The following is a 19,204-nucleotide window of genomic DNA, read 5'->3' as shown; positions in this document are numbered from 1 at the left end:
GAGGATGGTGATGGTTATTGGAAGAGGAAATAGAGATGAGTGAGTGGATTTGAAATGACCTTGAGAGTTAAAATCTGTAGCAGCTGAATGTGAAAGATGAGGGATAAGGCATTAGAATTATTCCCAGGTTTCTGGTGTGTGGGTATGTGGAGTTGCCACTTACTGAGGTGGGCAGTACTGGTGGAGAATGGAGGTTGGAGGAAGATCCTGAGTCCAGTTGTGGATCTGCTGGGTTTGAGACATGGGAGAAGACGTGAACTGGATACAGAGGTAGGCCTGGAGTTCAGAGAAGTCTGGGCTGGAGATGAACATTGTGAGTGACTGGCCTATGGAGGTTTGAAGAAAGAAGGGTTCATACACCCCATCCTATGCTTATGTGTCATAATTGAATTTACTTTTTTAGGTACCCAGTTGAAATGATAAGGTGAGGTAAAGATAAAAATGGGGAAAGTCGAGGGACTTCCCTGGTGGTGCAGTGGTTAAAGCTCTGCGCTTCCAATTCAGGGGGCCCGGGTTCCATCCCTGGTCGGGGAACTAGATCCCGCGTGTATGCCACAACTAGGGAGCCCGCGTGCCGCAACTAAGACCCAGCACAACCAAGTAAATAAATAAATAAATATTTTTAAAAATGAGTTTTAAAAAATGGAGAAAGTTGAACATTTTCAGTTGCCGGTAGAAATTAGAAGAGAAGAAAAGGAAGTAAATAGAGCATCTAGATGGGTCTGAGAAAGCTTACGGTCTAAGGTAGAATTACCTGAATTGCGAGTCTGGGAAATTAAAGTGATAATTTCCCTTTAGGGAGAAGCTAAGTAAGTGGTAGGGAATGGAGTGTAGGTTTAAATAGGGACGCTGTCGGGTGGCGCTGCCAGCCCGCAGTGCCCCAATTCCTGTCAGGTGGGGCGTTAGTATGTACCATCCAAGGCAGAGGAAAGGCAGATTGAAATTATATTAGGAAACACTTGCAAAGCGGTTGCTGAGTTGTTAGTTTCTTAAAACTTGGGGATTCGTTCTTGTTAGACATCGTTATATTTCACATTTGGACATACCTATTTGAATGTATGACACAAAATATTTTCAGGATCAGGAATGATGTCATGGTTTCATAAAATATTAAGTCCCATAGCTTAGGTTATAAATATTAGAGATGATTTATGCTTCTGAAGTTCAGACTTAATCCATATGCGTGACCTATGTTGTCCTTAAATGTGCCTTAGACTACGGAGAGCTCTATAATGCCGCTGAAGATGCAGGACGCACTGAATCCCTTGCAGACTGTGACGACCCATTCTTCCTGTTCCAGATACCATTTACGTTCCAACAACATTTATTTTTTGGAGCCATTAAAATAATTCAGTGTTTCCTAGTTTTGCACCACAAATACTTGTTTAAAACCTCCACAGGTCTTCCCTGGTGGCGCAGTGGTTGAGAGTCCGCCTGCCGATGCAGGGGACACGGGTTCGTGCCCCGGTCCGGGAAGATCCCGCATGCCGCGGAGCGGCTGGGCTCGTGAGCCATGGCCACTGGGCCTGTGCTTCCAGAGCCTGTGCTCCGCAACGGGAGAGGCCATAGCGGTGAGAGGCCTGCGTACCACAAAAAAAAAAAAAAAAGCCTCCACATTTCGATGTGATGTACATAGACAGTCCTTAAAGTATGTCTGTAATGTTTTGTATTGGGAAGTACTGACTTAATACAATATTGGATAGCTGAAGTTCTTTATCTGTGGATCCATAGTCCTGAGACATTATAAATTGTATTTTGCAGTAGCTTCATTCACTTAGAAATAATCGCCATTACCACTTGTCATGTGTTCACTGTGTGTTAAATAGATTTGCCCCCATTTTGCAGGCTGGGAAATTGAGGCTTAGAGCAGTGAGAAGTTAAGTAACTTGCCCAAGACCACGTATTTGTAGGTATGGAGCTGAGCTTCAAACCCGGGTCTCCCTAAATTGAGGGAGCATTTTAAATTTTGGTAATTCTTGCCCAGTTCCCTTCTGAAAAGAGAGTGACCAGGAATTCACTGGCGGTCCAGTGGTTAGGACTTGGCACTTTCACTGCCGGGGCCCAGGTTCAATCCCTGATTGCGGAGAACTAAGATCCCACGAGCCGCTGGGCGCTCGGCACCAAAAGCGGGGGGCGGGGGGGGGCGGCGCAGAGTGACCACTTCCCTCACCTTCAGCCTCAACAACATTTGCATTTTGCCAAATGCGAAGTGAAAAGTGTTTTAAATTCCCAGGTAACTAGTGAGATTGAATGTTTGGCTTTTTGTACTAGCTATGTTTGTTTCTCTTTCTGGAAATTTCCTTTGCCTTTTTCCCTTTGAGTTTGTCTTTCTGTTACGTAGGTCAAGTAATATAGTTTAAGTTTCGATACCTTTAGAAGGCCTGCAAAGTAACGTGTTGGTTGTGCTTGTGTCCGTTTTACCCAGCTTTTCTTGTGAGCACTGATAGTCATAATGATTTTGAACTAAGCGTCTCCGTAAGCACAGACCATGTAATATGAGTGTGTTTCCACACAGAAAGAGAAACGCTCTCTGGATTGGAGTGGTACCTGCTGAGGCCTGCAGACTATTTCTGCCATGTGGCAGGCATCCTATCCCACCCCCGCTCCCACCCCAATGCAGGATGTTGAAAAAGGATTAATTAGTTCCCTTTATTTCTTCTTCAGGTTTGCCTGCAATGAGATTTCATTCTCTGCCTTTAAAGGAGTCCTTTCTGAACTGCTGTGAATAAATTTGGAATGATACTGTATATTTTCATCTAATGGAGAAGTAGCTGTACCTTGAATAAGGATTGCTGCACTGGACGACTTCAGAATATTATTCAACAATGTCATCCAACAGGAGTCAGAATCCCCATGGACTGAAGCAGATTGGCCTTGATCAGATCTGGGACGACCTCAGAGCTGGAATCCAGCAAGTGTATACCAGACAAAGTATGGCGAAATCCAGATACATGGAACTCTACACGTATCCTCCTGCTTGAGCTGTGATCGATCTGCTTAGGATTTTGATTATTTACTGGTCTGATCTGTGAGTTGTTAGAAATTTTACGTCACGTGTTCTCTTCCAGTTCATCCTATAATGTAAGACTCGTTTTTTGCTTTAGAAGTTAACTCATTTACTCTTCTTTGTTTTGAGCAGAGGTGAAATTGGCTACTTGGTAGTCTAAAGCAGTGCTGCTCAGGACAGCAGCCTGTAGCGGCACGTGGCTGTTGACATTTGAAATCATTAGTCGTGGTAGCCGTGTTTTCAAGTGCTCAGTAGGTAATAGACTACTTTTATCATTGCAGGAAGTTCTGCTGGACAACGCTGGTTAAAGCCGGGGAGCATTGGTTTCTGTATTGTGCCGGGCTGCCTTCATGCTATGCGGGCAGAGTGGAATAGCTTGCATCAGAAACGGTCTGATCCACAAAGCTGTGTATTTACTGTCTGGTCCTTTATGGGACAGGTTTGCTGACTCCCGTCTAAAGGGTCACCACATAGAGCAAAAGTTGTACTGTTATGGCCTTGTTTTACAAATAATGTATTCAAGTGTTGCACTCACTGTTATGTGGTCCACGATGGGTGCAGGGGACCGCTGTGTGCTACGAAGGATACGTTGTCTGTTGTATGCAGTCGGCCCTCCTGATCCGCAGATGCGGAACTCCAGCTGTGCTAGCCACTTTACATGAGGAACTTGAGCATCCACGGGTTTTGGTATCGCTGGCGGGGAGCATTCCTGGAACCTGTCCCCCACAGGTATCGAGGGACGCCTGTACTCCAAGACATACTATTTGACTTGTAGAGTTTCTTGATTCCGTTCAAATACAAGAAGTTGCAATTTAAGCTAACTCACCAAAGAGCAGGTTGCTGGTTCTAGGAGGTTAAAGTTGCCAGTTCAGTGGAGATTTAAGTAAATCTTTAATATGTATCAGTGATTGTCAATGCGATATTCCAGTATGCCCTCAACTATGCTAATGTTTTATAATCTGAAAAAATTAACATTAATTTAAATAGATATGAACCTATATGTCTATCTCTAAATTTAAACCTTACTGTAAGTATGTACAGATATTCATAAATGTGTATATACTTACACTGTAGAATACTTTAAAAAAAAAAAACAGCTTTAGTGAAATATAATTCACATACCCAAAAAACTCACCCCTTTTTAAGTGTACAATGCAGCAGTTTTTAGTATAGTCCCATGTTGTGCAAGCGTAACCGCTGTCTAAATTTAGAGTATTTTCATCACCGTCCTGTCCCCCCCGCCCCAAAGAAACTCTGTACCCATATTAGCAGTCACTTCCCATTCTGTCCTCCCCCAGGTTCTGGCAACTGCTAACCTACTTTCTGTCTCTCTGAATTTGCCTGTTCTGGACATTTCACATAAATGGAATCACACAGTGTCTGGCCTTTGTGATTGGCGTCTTTCACTTAGCATAATGTCTTCAGGCTTCCTCCTTGTAGCACGTGTCGGCACATCATTCCTTTTTACGTTTGAGTTGAATGCGTATTCCATATTTTGTTTATCCATCAGTAATGGATATCTGGGTTGTTTCTACTTTTGGGCTATTATGAATATTGTATATGAGTTTCTGTGTGGACATGTGTTTTTAATTCTCTTAGATATATATGCAGGAGTGGAACTGCTGGTTCGTGATATGTAGAACGCTTTTAAGGACAGTAGAATCTTTGCAAATGAGAGGATATTGACCCACTCAAGAGGGTTGTGGCTTGCTAGGTATGATGGGTTGTTGTTGTTTTTTAAATTCTTGTAAGTAATAGATATAAAGATGGTGATTCCAGTTGTGAGACGATAAGGCACTTAGTTGGATTCCTGGTGTGCAAACAACAGGGGAGCTCTAGTGTAGACATCATGGAAATTTAGCTGCTGGTTTGTCTCTGGGGAATTTATTAGTTGTAGTTTTTGACCAACTCAGACTGGTCCTTAGCCCAATCAGATGTTTTGCTCTTAGAACTCTGAGGAAGTAGAGACTTGTCTGCTTGCTGCAATTACTAAATTCTTTTATTCTACAAATAATTATAATTGGTAGTTCTGACACCTTCAATTTTAATTTTTTTAGGAATACTATTAAATTGAGTATTATTCTTCCAGTTTTGTCTGAGAAAATACTAACTGCATATATTTAATAGGAGTGGAGAATTTGAACTGAGTCTAAAGCGTCTGACTTTACTTCTTTAGATATTATGAAATAATATCTATGAAATCATAGCTACCATTTGAGTCCTGTGTGTCAGACATGGTGCTAAGAACCGTCTACATGTTATTTAAGGCTTACATCACCCACGGGGGTTGGTGGTAGTAGCCCTCCTCTAGTGCTGTCAGAAACATGATCTCCAAAACGCAAGTCACTTGCCTAGTTGTTATAGCAACCATTGGGCAGTGATGATGCCTGTCTAAAATTCTTAGTAGCCTGAATCTAGAAACTGCCTTTATCCACTCACTGTATGGCCTTCAGATTTTGTATGTGAATGAATCACTGTTCCCAAAGTATTTTCTGTATTTTTCTTACGAAGTTCCAAAGAAGAGGGTTTGATCATCTCTTAACTATTAACTTTTAGGATACAGATGAAACAGAATGTCTATTTGTATTTAATTACTGAAAATCATAAAATTTTATTCCCCACTTTACCTGCATTTTTAACATCAGTGTTATTTTCCTAAGTAGAAGACCTTGAGTCATCTGACACAGTTTTCTAGAACACATCTACCTTCCATTTCAGTTAGTTAACATACAGTATTTTTGGAAACTGTGTGTTGCCGTACCACAGTTTTATCCCAGCCTCAGTTTACATAACAGTATTTTTAAAAGTTTTCTCTTTCGGGTGTATGTTCAGCCTCCCATGTAACCGCTTAACTGCATCACCCTTTAAAATAATCTCCCCCAGGCTGGTCTCCAGTGACAGATGATTTAACACTTTGGACTGTGAGGTTGTGTTTCAGGCTTGGAGGTACTTTCGGTCCCAGGAAGAAGGAGCAGACTGTGCATCTCCCTGCTGTAGTGTCACCCTTCAAAGTCCTGGCCTTATGGGGAGCTGGCGAGGGAGAGTGGGTCAGAAAGGAAGGGAGAGGGAAACTGCCTGAGAGAAAAATGAGGGATCCTTTCCCCATAATTGTAGCCAGTAGCTAATAGCTAGATTTGTAACCCTTCGTTCATCCTGGAGAACCATGTGACATGTTTTCTAGAGAAAAGTAACCTACTTCTGGATGTGAAACAGATACTCTTCGAGCTTTTAGGAACCGCTGGCATTTATTGGTGCTATAACAAGAAGGCGGGTTGTTATGCAGCGTAAACATTTTCCTTGCTTTTTCAACTCAGAATGGCAAAGGAAAGAGAAGGGAACCTGGGGAAAGAAAGAGAAAAAGTCCCAGAGCATCTACAGTCAGAAAGATCTAGTTCAATTAACTTTGTTTCCGGCCGTTTCACAGACGTTTCCTTTTTCTTCTAAAGTTTAGCCGGAGGCTCTTGCTCCCCCACTGTGTGTCTGTTCAGCACTTACATTCGGTTCTGATTTTCTAGGACGTCTTAGGTATGTAGAGTTACCGTACAGCGACTTTTTTTTTTCTTTTCTTTTTTTTTGCAGTAAAATGTAGGAGTACATTCTCTGCCGGTGGGTAAATAATAGTAAATTTCCTTTCTCTTGAACTTGAAATAGGTAATGAAGTTTCCTATTCAGTTTCTTGACACCAGTATGTTCCCGCTGCCGTGCCCAGCTCAGAGAGCAGGCCTGGGTCCTGACTCGCAGGCGGATGTTGGTGAAGGGAGTGCAGTGTGATGAGGGGACCCCTGTGGCATAACCGAGAACAGCCAGTCTGGTCTAGTCTAGTCTAGACATCAGGCCATCTGGTTAAGTGTGTTGGTTTTGCTAGGCCCCAGGTCTACCTGCTTCTCACTTCCAGGTCAAAATTCTCTTGTCCTGAAGTCATTATTCATCTCAAATCATAATTTTAGCTTCCTTGGAGTCAGTGTAAACTTCCATGGTGATGCCTTTCTCTTTTTTTCTCTCTGCCTGCGTTAGTTCTCAGAAACTTAAAAGTGGCTGTTTCTCTCCCTGTAGTGCTGTGAACTGAATTAGTTTATTCTGTTTTCTTAGCCTGTTTTTTCAAAGTTCTTTTTCCCAGACCAGTACACTAAGGATCACATTCCCGTTGCCTAGCCTTGACTGCAGCTCTCAGTAAGTTATAACACAAGTGCATTCAGAATTCAGTTAATCTCTGTCCCGATACTCTGTGACCATCACTGGGGCTGGGGCACTTTTTCACCCAGGCGAGTCTGCTGGGCCCCTGGCAGCCTGCAGCGTAGGCCTTGCAAGGTTGACACGCCAGGATGTGCTTGGTCCTGCTGCAGCTCATCACCTGCCAGCTGGGCCGTCGTGTCGCTGTCACTATGCTCAGGTCGCCGGCTCCTCTGCAGGAGCTGTGGATGCAGGGCCGGTATTCCAGGTGGCGGCCTTTCTTCTTGGCCTGCCTGCTCCAGAGTTCTCGTTCCTTTATAGAAACTCAGTCTTGTAGAAAATTGGATCAAACAGAAAGGGTCACAAATTGTTTTCACAATAGATTCATAATGATGCATGTCCATTTTGAAATAACCATGTAGGCGGTGAAGGTATTTGGACATTTTTCGTCTTGTATACTTTTTATTCAGGAGCCTTACATTCATCTGATTTTGCTCACCTAACGAGCATGGCTTACAGCAAATAAACCTAAAGGTACAGAAGTGTTTTTTCCAAATGTATGCGACTGTTCATACATATATATATATATGTCCATACTTTTAGAGCACGGTTCGGAAGGATGTAACTGGTTCACAGAAGGAAGAAATGCAAATGGTCAGTAAGCATATAGGAAAATTTTCAACCTCTTAATTATTAAAGAAATGAAGAATTAAAAATTTTTTAAACTTATGGTGAAAACATTTTTAAAGAAATGGTCGTAGCCAGTGTTGTTGGCCAGAGTGAAGGGAGCTGGAGCCCCTGCGGTCAGGTGGGAGTGTTAGTTTGCTATGATCTTTCTGGAGAAATTTAGAAATAGAAAGACGTAAAAATGTACTTTGGTGATTTTTTAACTTTTAACTCTGTCCTAAGGAAATAGTTGTGTCCAAATTGTATGTGCAAGGTTGTTCGGCATACTTTAATAATAGGAAACAACAGAAAACAACCTCAGCCTTCAACATTAAGGACTTGGTATAAAATAGCTATAAACAGCCATTAAAAATTCATTGAAGACTATTCATTGACATGTAATAATGTTTGTAATAAAGGGGAAAGCAGGGTAGGAAGTGGTCTCTGTGCTGTGAACCCTCACGGCATCCTCTCTGCTTTTGAAAAGCTTTCCGTAGTATTGAAAGTGGCTATCCGTATGTATTGGGCTTATAGATGACTTAAAAAAAAAAACTGATCTGTGCTTTCTGGATTTTCAGTATAGAACATGCATTTTAAAATACAGTTATTTCGTTTTTGCTGGTTTTCCTTATGCAAATATAGGTCCTAGTTATTATACTTACTTGCAAAATCCTCCCTACCTTTCATTACTGACATCGTACTATTAAAATAGTTTATGGGATTGAGAAATTTTATCTATCTTTGAGAGAGAACCCACAGAAATGATAATTATATTGCATAGTTGTCTCTAGAAGCAACTTTTTTGGTTTATTAGTATAAATGTGGTATGTTCAGCTTTTATCTTCTAAATCTGTTTCACAGTGTATATACTTAGAGCACTTTGAGCATTGTTGAGACAAATTTTATAGTTAATCACAGTCCATTGCATGGAGTCTCTGCCTTTGAAATAAATGTGAACTTATTTGCTTCGTCTGGGATTTTCCTTTTCAACGCTGTACCTACCACAGCCTAGAGAGAACTTGATTCTTTTATAAGTTTACAGGCGACAGTGCGGGATGGTAGGCAGGCCTGCCTCTCCCGCCACTGGCTGCAGGTGGGCTGTTTGTTGACACGAAGATAGGAAGTATTTTCAACACAACTTTTAGTGCAGAGCCTTTCCAAATGATTTTCATACAAGCAATTGCTTAAATTTCCACTAAGTTCAGTTGGATGAAGAAGTGGTAGTAGAAAGTGGTTCCGTTCTGTTTAGTTTTGCTTCTTCAATTGACTTGTCTTTTACAAAATGAAAATGCCTTGAGGTTGGTAGTAACTAAAAGTCACAAATTGATTCCCCAGATGTGTTGACTTTATGTAGACGGCCTGGTGCTGTGTGGTAACAGACAGTGGGGGCATCTGCCTTATCCTAAAGCGTTTGCAGGCTCCCTTGGCCTCACAGCTGGGACAGCGTGTCGTCACACGCAGCACCTGGGATGACAGCGGCGGGGCGGGCACCCAGGAGATGGCTGCATGTCACCCGACCCCTTTCGCGGTGACTTGTCCCAACTAATCATGCAAGAAGTGTGTTTTGGCAAATGACGGAGCAGTTCTAGGATACGGAAGAGTCGTAGGCCCATTCGGAGGCAGAACCAGGCTCGGCTCTCGAACACCAAGTGCCGCCAGGCCACCGTGCCATCCTGGCCGCCTGCAGAGACCCCAGGTGTCTGCCTAGGGTCCCACTTACTGCCCGCCTCTGACCGTGTTGCCAAAGGAACTCTTCCAGGGAACCTTTTGAAAACAAGCTCAAAGTTTTAAAAGTCAGATACGGGGGTTTGTCAGGCTCTCGCTGACGTACTGTAGAACAGCCACCCGCTGACTACTGAAGGAAGCTTCTGTTTAATTGCCTGTTAGGTTTTTAGTTTACTTTTACCTCTTGAGGGTTTTTTCCCCTTATTTCCTCTTAATTCCCATATTTAACTTTTCTTCATATTCTATTTTGTTTTTGCTTTAAAAATCATTTTAGACCTGACCATTTTACTTTCAAATCTCAGTCATATTTACTGAGTTTTTACAGTCATCACTTAGAGTCAGTGCCCTGTTGACACGCAGCTGCCCGTGTCGGAAGGGCGGGTGGTACAGGTGGGCTTGGGGCGGGGTGGGGGGCTGCAGGAGGAGCCCCTGCTCTTCAGCCAGAAGCCTGAGGTCGGTGGTTTCCCGCAGTGGAATGAACCACCCCCAGCAATTGCGGGCCACCCCCCTTCCAGAGCCCCCCTCAGGCCCGGCTGGTCCTCCCCGTCCAGGTGACACGCGGGACGTACCAGTGACGTGTGTGGAGGGCCGGTCCCCTGCACAGACGACTTCTCCCTGCAGCTGCTTTTTTTTTTTTAATTAAAAAAATTTTTTTAAATTTATTTATTTTTGGCTGCGTTGGGTCTTCGTTGCTGCGCGCGGGCTTTCGCTAGTTGTGGCGAGCGGGGGCTACTCTTCATTGCGGTGCGCGGGCTTCTCATCACAGTGGCTTCTCTTGTCGCGGAGCACGGACTCTCAGCGTATGGGCTCAGTAGTTGAAGCATGCAGGCTCAGTAGTTGTGGCTCGCGGGCTCTAGAGCGCAGGCTCAGTAGTTGTGGCACATGGGCTTGGTTGCTCCACGGCATGTGGGATCTTCCTGGACCAGGGCTCGAACCCATGTCCCCTGCATTGGCAGGCGGATTCTTAACCACTGCACCACCAGGGAAGTCCCCTCCCTGTAGCTTCTGATACACATTAGGAGTCTGCTTTTTCCTTTTCTGATAGCATTTCCCCACACAGTTGATTTTAAAGCCAAGATAAAACACTACAAAGTGAAGATTGCACATCATTAGAGCTCCGTGGGTCTGTCTAGGTGGGAGGCCGTGGGTCTCGCCTTTCTGCTGACGCAGCCTGGGCTCAGAGCGCAGCTGGTGCCGTTCTTTTGTGAAAGGCGTTCACGACTCTGTCAGAAGCATCCACCGGTTGGTATCTTCCCGATAAACTTTGTGTCAGTTTCCTCTTCAGGAAAACAGCCAGCATGGGCCCCCAGGCCAGCATCTTCTATGAGGCATAGCCCAGCTTCGGGCTGAAGTCTTCCACAGTCAGGCGCAACTACCCATTTGGGGGCTTTTTAATAATTTTTGTTTTTTAGACAAATAATCCTGTAGTAAAATCTAGAGGTTTAAAAGGACACACAGTGAAAAGTACGAGTTCTTTCCATCGACATGTCGTTCATGTCTCTCAGCCCCCAGGAAGTCCCTGCACTGCTGTCTTGGGTACATCTGTCTGAGTGTTATCTACACACACATACATCGTACAGAAAACGAGTGTTTGTATGTAACTTAGAAATAACCTTTAACAGCATTTCCCAAGTGTAAGTAAACATGTACCTGTGATGGTTCCCTGGTCATCAGTCTTTGCAGAGCACTTTCTCTGAATCCTCCCCGTGAGTGTGAGAAATGGTCTCGTCGTGATACCATTTTTAGCTTATATCTGAGCACTTGTAATTGTTCTTCTGTGCTCTGGAAACAGACGTCTTTATAGAGACAATAGGAAAATTCATTTTTCCTTGATTCCTTTGATAATATTTGTACTATAGTCAGGAGTAGGAATTGCCCTAACAGTTAGTTCTGTTACTTAAATGCTATTAGAAATGCGGAAGATAAATACTCTGAAACTGGAATTAATTTTGGCAGGTAGTCCTCCACATGTGAAATATGTGCATTTCTAATAATGCATGGTTATTTGTTTAAGTAAGTTTTAGGATGCTGACATAGACACAATAATTTTGTGCCCTGTCTTTTTTTTTTTTTTAATAAATTTATTTATTTTTGGCTGCATTGGGTCTTCGTTGCTGCGCGTGGGCTTTCTCTAGTTGCAGTGAGTGAGGGCTACTCTTCGTTGTGGTGCGAGGGCTTTTCATTGCGATGGCTTCTCTTGTTGCGGAGCACGGGCTCTAGGTGCATGGGAATCAGTAGTTGTGGCACACGAGCTTAGTAGTTGTGGCTCGCGGGCTCTAGAACGCAGGCTCAGTAGTTGTGGCGCGCAGGCTTAGTTGCTCTGCGGCATGTGGGATCTTCCCAGACCAGGGCTTGAACCCGTGTCCCCTGCATTGGCAGGCGGATTCTTCACCACTGCACCACCAGGGAAGTCTTGTATCCTATCTTATTTTTGTGTTCTGTAAATATTATTTGGGCTTGTATTTTTTATTTTTCTATTACGTTTCAGGTCTTCTCATAAGCTATCTCAAATCCCTAGTGAAGTGGGTGGAGGGGGATGTGTGTGTGTGCCGGAATATTTGATGGTCCCGTTTCATGAATTAGGAAGTATATTATGATGGGTAGTACAGAGGGGATGCTCAGAGGAGGAGGGAGAAGGATTCTGACACTTCCAAGGTTGGAAAGTTTCAAGAACTAGTAGAGGTTAAGTGGGCCTCAAAGGATGAGTATAGATAAGGAGAAACAAAGGGATGAAAGTCTTGCAGAGTTTTGCTGGAGGGAGAAAGATGAACGTGAAAGTGGGAAGTAGCACTTTGAGAGAACAGGATGCTGGTCAGCTTGAATAGATGCTGTAAGAATGGCTACACAAGTTAGTTTAACTGGCTTTAATAAAGAGTGACTCCAGATTCTGGTGAACCTTGAATACCAGGTAAATGAGTTTGTTTGTTTTAAAGTGTTGTGGGTCCATAGAGATGGATATATGACTTGATAACTAATGACTTTAGGAGGATGAATCTGGAAACCAAATGGGATTAAAACAGGAAAGATATCAAAGGCACAGAAAGACCAACTTGGTTTTAGTAATCCAAGTGTGATGTTGTGTAAGTTTTGAACTAGGGTAGAAACAGGAAACAAAAGGAGCAAATTTCTGGGCTTCTGGTTGAAGATGAAATTTATGTTTTGACTTTCTCGTTTGTGACATCACTAAAATGATAGTAAAATAATTTTTAAATCAATGAAGACAAAGAATGGAAGAAAACAGACATCATAGATGAGAATTTAACAGGTTTTTTTTTGGAGAATGAAAAGCAGATAGAGTCACAGTACTGATCACCAGGGTATAGGAAGCCTCGCTTTAGAGGGTGCATCCCCAGAGGAGAGCACCACTGGCCCTGCAGGACTGGAGAAGCTTGGGACCTGGAGGCTCCGGTTTGGCAGAAGGTGGAGGCGTGAGACTGGGCAGTGCTTGGGAGGTGAGGGATGGATTCAGAATCCGTGAAATTGAAAGCCTGTCATTTCCCTCTACTCAGGTATAGAACACATGGTAGTCAAGAGTCTGCATCCCAAGCAGAAGATTCGTTGCTTCTATGTAGAACACGTTGAATGGGACCGCTGCAGAAACTTGGGAACAGGAGGCCTAGCAGAGGTTGTCACGAATAGGAAGCAACCACAGTGGCTATGATAGAAAGTTGGCCTTTAGAGTGATTGGTCCCTAATTCCATATATTCAGAATGCTGGTGGGGATGCTAGAGACAGAACAGTGCTCTGGAAAAATTGAACAGCCCTGAAAAATAAATGCATTTATTGACATGAAAGGTGAGCCATTCAGAACTGTGGCCCACCAGCCTCACTCAGGCCAGTGGTGTTTCCAGTTAGTTTTTTAGTACCTTATCATTATGAGTACTAAGGATTAATAGTTGTATGAAAGAACAGAATACACACACAAAGAATAAAAGGGAACAGGAAGAAACTGATAATACAGGGAAAATAAGAATATGTTTTAAAAAGTAACATTGTCTGATATGAGAAGCTTCTCATTATGACAGTAAGTTAGGAACAGGATGCTGTGAGAAAAGAACTCACATTTGAAATGGTAACTGAGATTTTAAAAAGAAGAACAATTGAAGACATAGAAGGACAGTAAAAAGTAAAATAAAAGGACAAGTAGCTTTGGAGACAGGAGTCACCCAGGAGGCCTAGTATCTGACTGTTAGGAATTCTAGAGAAAAACAGGGGAAGAAGATTTTTTTGAATTTATAATATTTTTAATAGAGAGTGAAAAGTAACTTCCCAGACCTGAAGGTGCTATATCTCTAGTGCCCAAGATAATAAGGGAAGAAAAGATCGATCCCACAATTTCTGTGCACAGAGAATTAAGAGATATCCAACAACCTGTGGACTGAATTTGAGAACAGGATGCAGTTCCTGGATTAGTGTCGCCCAGTGGGTCTAGAGAGCAGTCTGTCTAAACTGAAGCTAGAAGACTGGGGAGCTGTTGCAATTGCTGCCGGAATTAAGACCATGAGTGTGTTGAGTGGAAGGAACCCAGCCTTCAGTTACCAAGAGTAGCATGTAAGGCATATCAGAAGCCCTAAGCCTGTCATTATGAAGAGGCACAGTTAAGGGAAATGAACATAATCTAGCAGCCTCAAATATTGAAATAGTTGGAGTCTGACCACCTGTCTTAAGTGATTAGCCCATCACAATGTAATTAGCCGGGAGCACCGTTATTACAGTAAGTCTTAATAAAAGGACCAAAGTGGTACACAGGCATTTGTTCAGCAGTTTTACGAATGACTGGTTTTGTATCTTTGCTTTTGATTTTAGGTAATAAAGCATGTCTAATTGTCTTTAGCAAATGACATCAGAGGCTCAAGTGTTCTTTATGTTTTGTTTTGAAGGTTGTTATATGTTATTTTCTGTCTTGGAGTTTTCAACCTTTTGTTTATTTTTGATAAATTTATTTATTTATTATTTTTTGGCTGCGTTGGGTTTTTGTTGCTGCTCAGGCTTTCTCTAGTTGCGGCGAGCGGGGGCTACTCTTCGTTGCGGTGCGCGGGCTCCTCACTGCGGTGCCTTCTCTTGTTGCGGAGCACGGGCTCTAGGCACGCGGGCTCAGTAGTTGTGGCGCACGAGCTTAGTTGCTCCGTGGCATGTGGCATCTTCCCAGACCAGGGCTCAAACCCATGTCCCTGCCTTGGCAGGCGGATTCTTAACCACTGCGCCACCAGGGAAGTCCCTCAACCTTTTATTATAAAAAATTTCAAACATACAAAGAAGTCAAAAGAATTTTAGAGTGAAGACCCATTTAATTGAACTTGCTTAATTACATATCTGTCTATCCTGAATTCCCATATCCATCCATCCATTTTATTTCATACATTTCAGAGTAAGCTGTAGACATCAATGCACTTCTCCCTAAGTGCTCAGGCATATACATCAGTGGAGTTTGATATTTGTTTATAGTTTCCAGTAGGTAAGTTTTGACTAACACATTTGCCCAAGTAACCCAAAGCCCTACCAAGTTACAGGGCATAATCATCCCCACAGAAAGTTCCTTAATGCTTCCCAGTTAATCCTGGCCTCCCCCAAGGCAACCACCATAGATTAGTTTGGCCTGTCCTAGAAGTTCATCTAAAGGAAAGTATGTACCAAGTGGTGCAAAGGAAGTGTGAACCACTTCATGTAAGGCTGCTTTCACTCAGTATTTTTGAGATTTATCCATGTTATCATAAGTAGCAGTAGTTTCCCTACCCCCCCCTTTTTTTTCTGCTGAGTAATATTCCATTGTATGAATACGACAGTTTCTTAATTCATTCTTCTAATGACAGATACCTGGGCTGTTTCCAGTTTTGGGCTGTAATGAATAAAACTACTATGAACATCTAAGTGGAGATCTTTTATATCTCTTGGGCAAACACATAGCAGTGGGATTGCTGGAATGTGTGGTAATAGTATGTTTAACTTTATAAGAAACTAGCCAACTATTTTTCCAAAGTGGTTGTATCATTTTGAATTCATGTGAGCAATGTTTCTGAGTTCTAGTTGTCCTACAGTTTTGCCAACATCTGCTCGGAATGTCATTCTCTTTAATTTCAGCCGTTCTTGTGGGAGTGTTGTGGTATCTCGTGGTTTTAATTTGCATTTCCCTAGTGATTAATGATGTTGAGTCCTTCTCATATGCTAGTTGACCATTTGTATGTGGTCTTTTGTAAAGCATCTGAGTCTTTTACTTTCCTTTTTTTTTTAACTTTTGGGTTAATATCCTTTTTATTATTGAGTTGTAGGAGTTCTTAATATATTTAGGATGCCAGCATTTCATCATATTATCAAGATATGTCTTGCTACTATTTTCTCCCAGTCTGAGGCTTGCTATTCCTGTTCTTAATGGTGTCTTTGAGTGAGCAGGTTGTTTTTATTTTGAGGAAACCTAATTTGTTTTATTTTCTTTTACAAGTATCATCCTCTGTGACCTATAAGAAACCTTTGCCTGGATGACAAAGATACTGTGTTTCCCTCTTGAGGCTTTATGGTTTGGGCTTTTACATTTAGGTCTGTGATGCATCTTGAGTTAACTTTTGTGTGTGGTGTGAGGTAGGGCTTGAGGTTAATCTTTCCCCCATGTGGTTCTCCAGTTATTCCAGCGTCATTTGTTTCCCCCAGTGTGTTGCTTTGGTGCCCTCGTTAAAACTAAGTCACAATATAAGTAGGTTCTATTTCTAGAATTCTGTTTCACTGATATGTATCCATCCTAAAGGAATGACATACTACTAATTTGATTTGTTTCTATTTTGTGCAATATGTTTACATCTATATTTATGTGGGATTATTGGTTGGTGTTTTCATTTTTCTGTAATTTCTTAATTACTGTATGTATGAAAACTCTTGAAGTCAGGTAGTATAGGTCTTCCAACTTTGTTCTCCTACCCCAAGATTTTTGACTATTCTAGGTCCTTTGCATTTCTCTATAAGTTTTATTGTCAGCTTGTCAATTTCTACTCTATTAGTTTCTGGATTACAATTGGGATTACATTGAATATTTTTTAATAGCAGTTTTATTGAGATACAATTCACACATACAATTCATCCATTTAAAATGTACATTTCAGTGGTTTTCAGTATATTCACAGATATATTCAATCACACATTTTAGAACATTTTCATCATCTCAGAAAGAAACCTTGTACCCTTTAGCTATTACTCCCTTAGTCCCCCACCTCCATGCTCATCTACTTTCGGTCTATAGATCTGTCTATTCTGAACGTTTTATGTAATGTAATCATATAATATGTGGACTGAAGTGTATGCCCCCCAAAATTCATATGTTGAAGCCCTAACCCCAGTTTTGTAGTATTTAGATGGGACCTTTAGGGAAATAAGCATAAATGAGGTTGTAAGGTAGGGCCCTGATCCTATGGGATTGGTGTCCTTATAAGAAAAGGAAAAAACACCAGAGAGCTCTCTCTCCAAGGACACAGGGAGAAGGCAGCCATCTGCAAGCCAGGAAGAGAGGCCTCACCCAAAACCAACCCTGGCGCCTTGATCTCGCACTTCTAGCCTCCAGAACTCTGAGAAAATTAACTTCTGTTGTTTAAGCCACCCAGTCTGTGGTGTTGTGTTATAGTGAACTGAGTAGACTAGTTCTGTGTCTGGCAGCTTCCACTTTACCATGTTTTCAAGCCTCGTCCATGTGGTGGCATACATAACTGCTTCATTTGTTTTTATGGCCACATAGTATTCCACTGTGTAGATATAGATGTTACATTTTGTTTATCCATTCATCAGTTAATGGACGTGTGTTATTTCCACTTTGTAGCTATCGTGAGTAGTGCTGCTGTAAACACTTGTGTACAGGTTTCTATATGAATATGCTTTTATTTCTCTTGGTTAGATACCTAGGCGTGGAATTTCTAGGTCAGATGGTAGGTCTATGTTTAACCATTTGCAAAACTGCCAGAATGTTTTCCAAAGTGGATGATAATACTGTTTTACTTTCCCACCAGCAGTGTGTGAGGGGTCCAGTTTCTCCACATCCTGAGTAGCACTTGTTACCATCTGAGTTTTTTGATTCTAGCCATCCTAATGGGTATGAAGTGGTGTCTTATTATGGTTTTGATTTGCATTTCCCTGATGACTAATGATGTAGCTATTGGCAATTTTTATACATTCTTCAGAGAAATGTCTGTTAAGAGCCTTTGCCCATTTTTTTAATTGGGTTGTCTTTTTATTATTGAGTTGTAAGAGTTTTTTACATATTCAAATAGTTTATCGGATAAATGATTGATAAATTGTTTTCTCTCAGTCTGTGGATTGTCTGTTCGTTTTCTTGATTGTGTTCTTTGACACGAAAAACTTAAATTTTGATAAAATCCAGTTCATTTTTTTCTTTGGTTGCTCACGCTTTTGATGTCATATATGAGTCCCTTGCCAAGTACAAAGTCATGAAGATTTATTTTTATGTTTTCTTCTAAGAGTTTTATAGTTTTGGCTCTTAGTTCTAGGTCTTTGATCCATTTTCAGTTAATTTTTATATACGGTGTGAAGTAAAGGACCCCTTCATATATTTGCATGTCACTATATAGTTGTCCCAGCACCATTTTTTGAAAGACCATTTTTCCCCCTATTGAATGGTCTTGGCACCCTTGTCAAAAATTAGTTGTCCACAGAGACATGGGTTTATATCTAGATTCTCAATTCTGTTCCATTGATATATGTGTCTATCCCATGCCAGTACCTCACTGTCTTGATTACTGTAATTTTGTAGTAAGTTTTGAAATCATGAAGTGTAAGGGCTTCAACTTTGCTCTTTTTCAAGATTGTTTTGGGTCCCTTGCAATTCCATATGAATTTTAGAATCAGCTTGTCACTTCCTACGAAGAAGTCAGCTGGGATTCTTCTGATAGGGATTGTGTTGAATCTGTAGATCAATTTGTCATCTTAATAATAAGAAGTATTGTCATCTTAATGTCATCTTCACCTATTCTAGTGTAAGTATTTGAAGGTACCAATTTCTTTGTAAGGATTTTTAGCTTCATTCCACAAATTTTGATTTGTTGTATTTTCATTATCATTTAGTTCAAAACAATTTATGTCTTGTTATTTGTTCTTTGACCCTTGGGTTTTATAGAAGTGTGTTGTTTAGTTAGAAATATTAGAGGTTTTCCAGGGTAGCTTATTGTTGCAGATTTCTAATTCCATTTTGGTCAGAGAATAAACTCTATATGAGTTCAGTCCTTTAAAATGTATTGAGGGCCGTGATGGCCCAGAAAACGGCCTATTTGGTGAGTGTACAATGTACTGTTGAAAAGAATGTGAATTTGTTGGGTGTAGACTGGGGCAGGATCCCACTGGCTTGTGGGAGATGATTATGCACATCTCTCCCCAGCTCCCTGTCAGTAATGTCATGTTGGTAGCTTGAAATCTGCCGTGGAGGGAGTCTTACCCCACAGATAGCTGCTAAGGCTACAGTTGGGGCTTTTTTCTTTTCTTCTTTGAGAGAGACAGTTTAGTAGCATCCCCTGGGTATAGAATTAGGTGAAGGTGATTGATAGTGTCAATCAGGTCGTCTGTGTCATGACTCCTTTCCCCCCTTCCCCGCCTGTGGTCTAGTTGCTGAGAGAGGGATTTTTAATCTTATGATTGTGGAATTGTCTTTTT

General features: G+C 41.7%; 1 protein-coding gene across 5 annotated transcripts in view; it reads left to right on the top strand.

The window, feature by feature from the left end:
• The window catches only part of CUL1 (cullin 1), a 107,326-nt gene that overhangs the window by 35,811 nt on the left and 52,311 nt on the right, over positions 1-19,204 (top strand). For 4 of the 5 annotated variants that reach the window (XM_049714714.1, XM_033412641.2, XM_004283645.3 and 1 more), the window contains exon 2: positions 2,665-2,965. In XM_049714714.1, the coding sequence (XP_049570671.1) occupies positions 2,826-2,965 (140 nt within the window). In that variant the 5' untranslated portion in view covers positions 2,665-2,825. Of the gene's footprint in view, positions 1-251; positions 271-2,664; positions 2,966-19,204 lie in introns of those variants that run through there. The other variant, XM_049714712.1, reaches the window with a different exon arrangement.

The sequence above is a fragment of the Orcinus orca genome, chromosome 9, assembly GCF_937001465.1.
Source record: "Orcinus orca chromosome 9, mOrcOrc1.1, whole genome shotgun sequence".
NCBI classification, from domain to species: Eukaryota; Metazoa; Chordata; class Mammalia; order Artiodactyla; family Delphinidae; genus Orcinus; species Orcinus orca.
The sequence above is the reverse complement of the archived record's forward strand: the minus strand, read 5'-3'. Positions and strand labels throughout refer to the sequence as shown.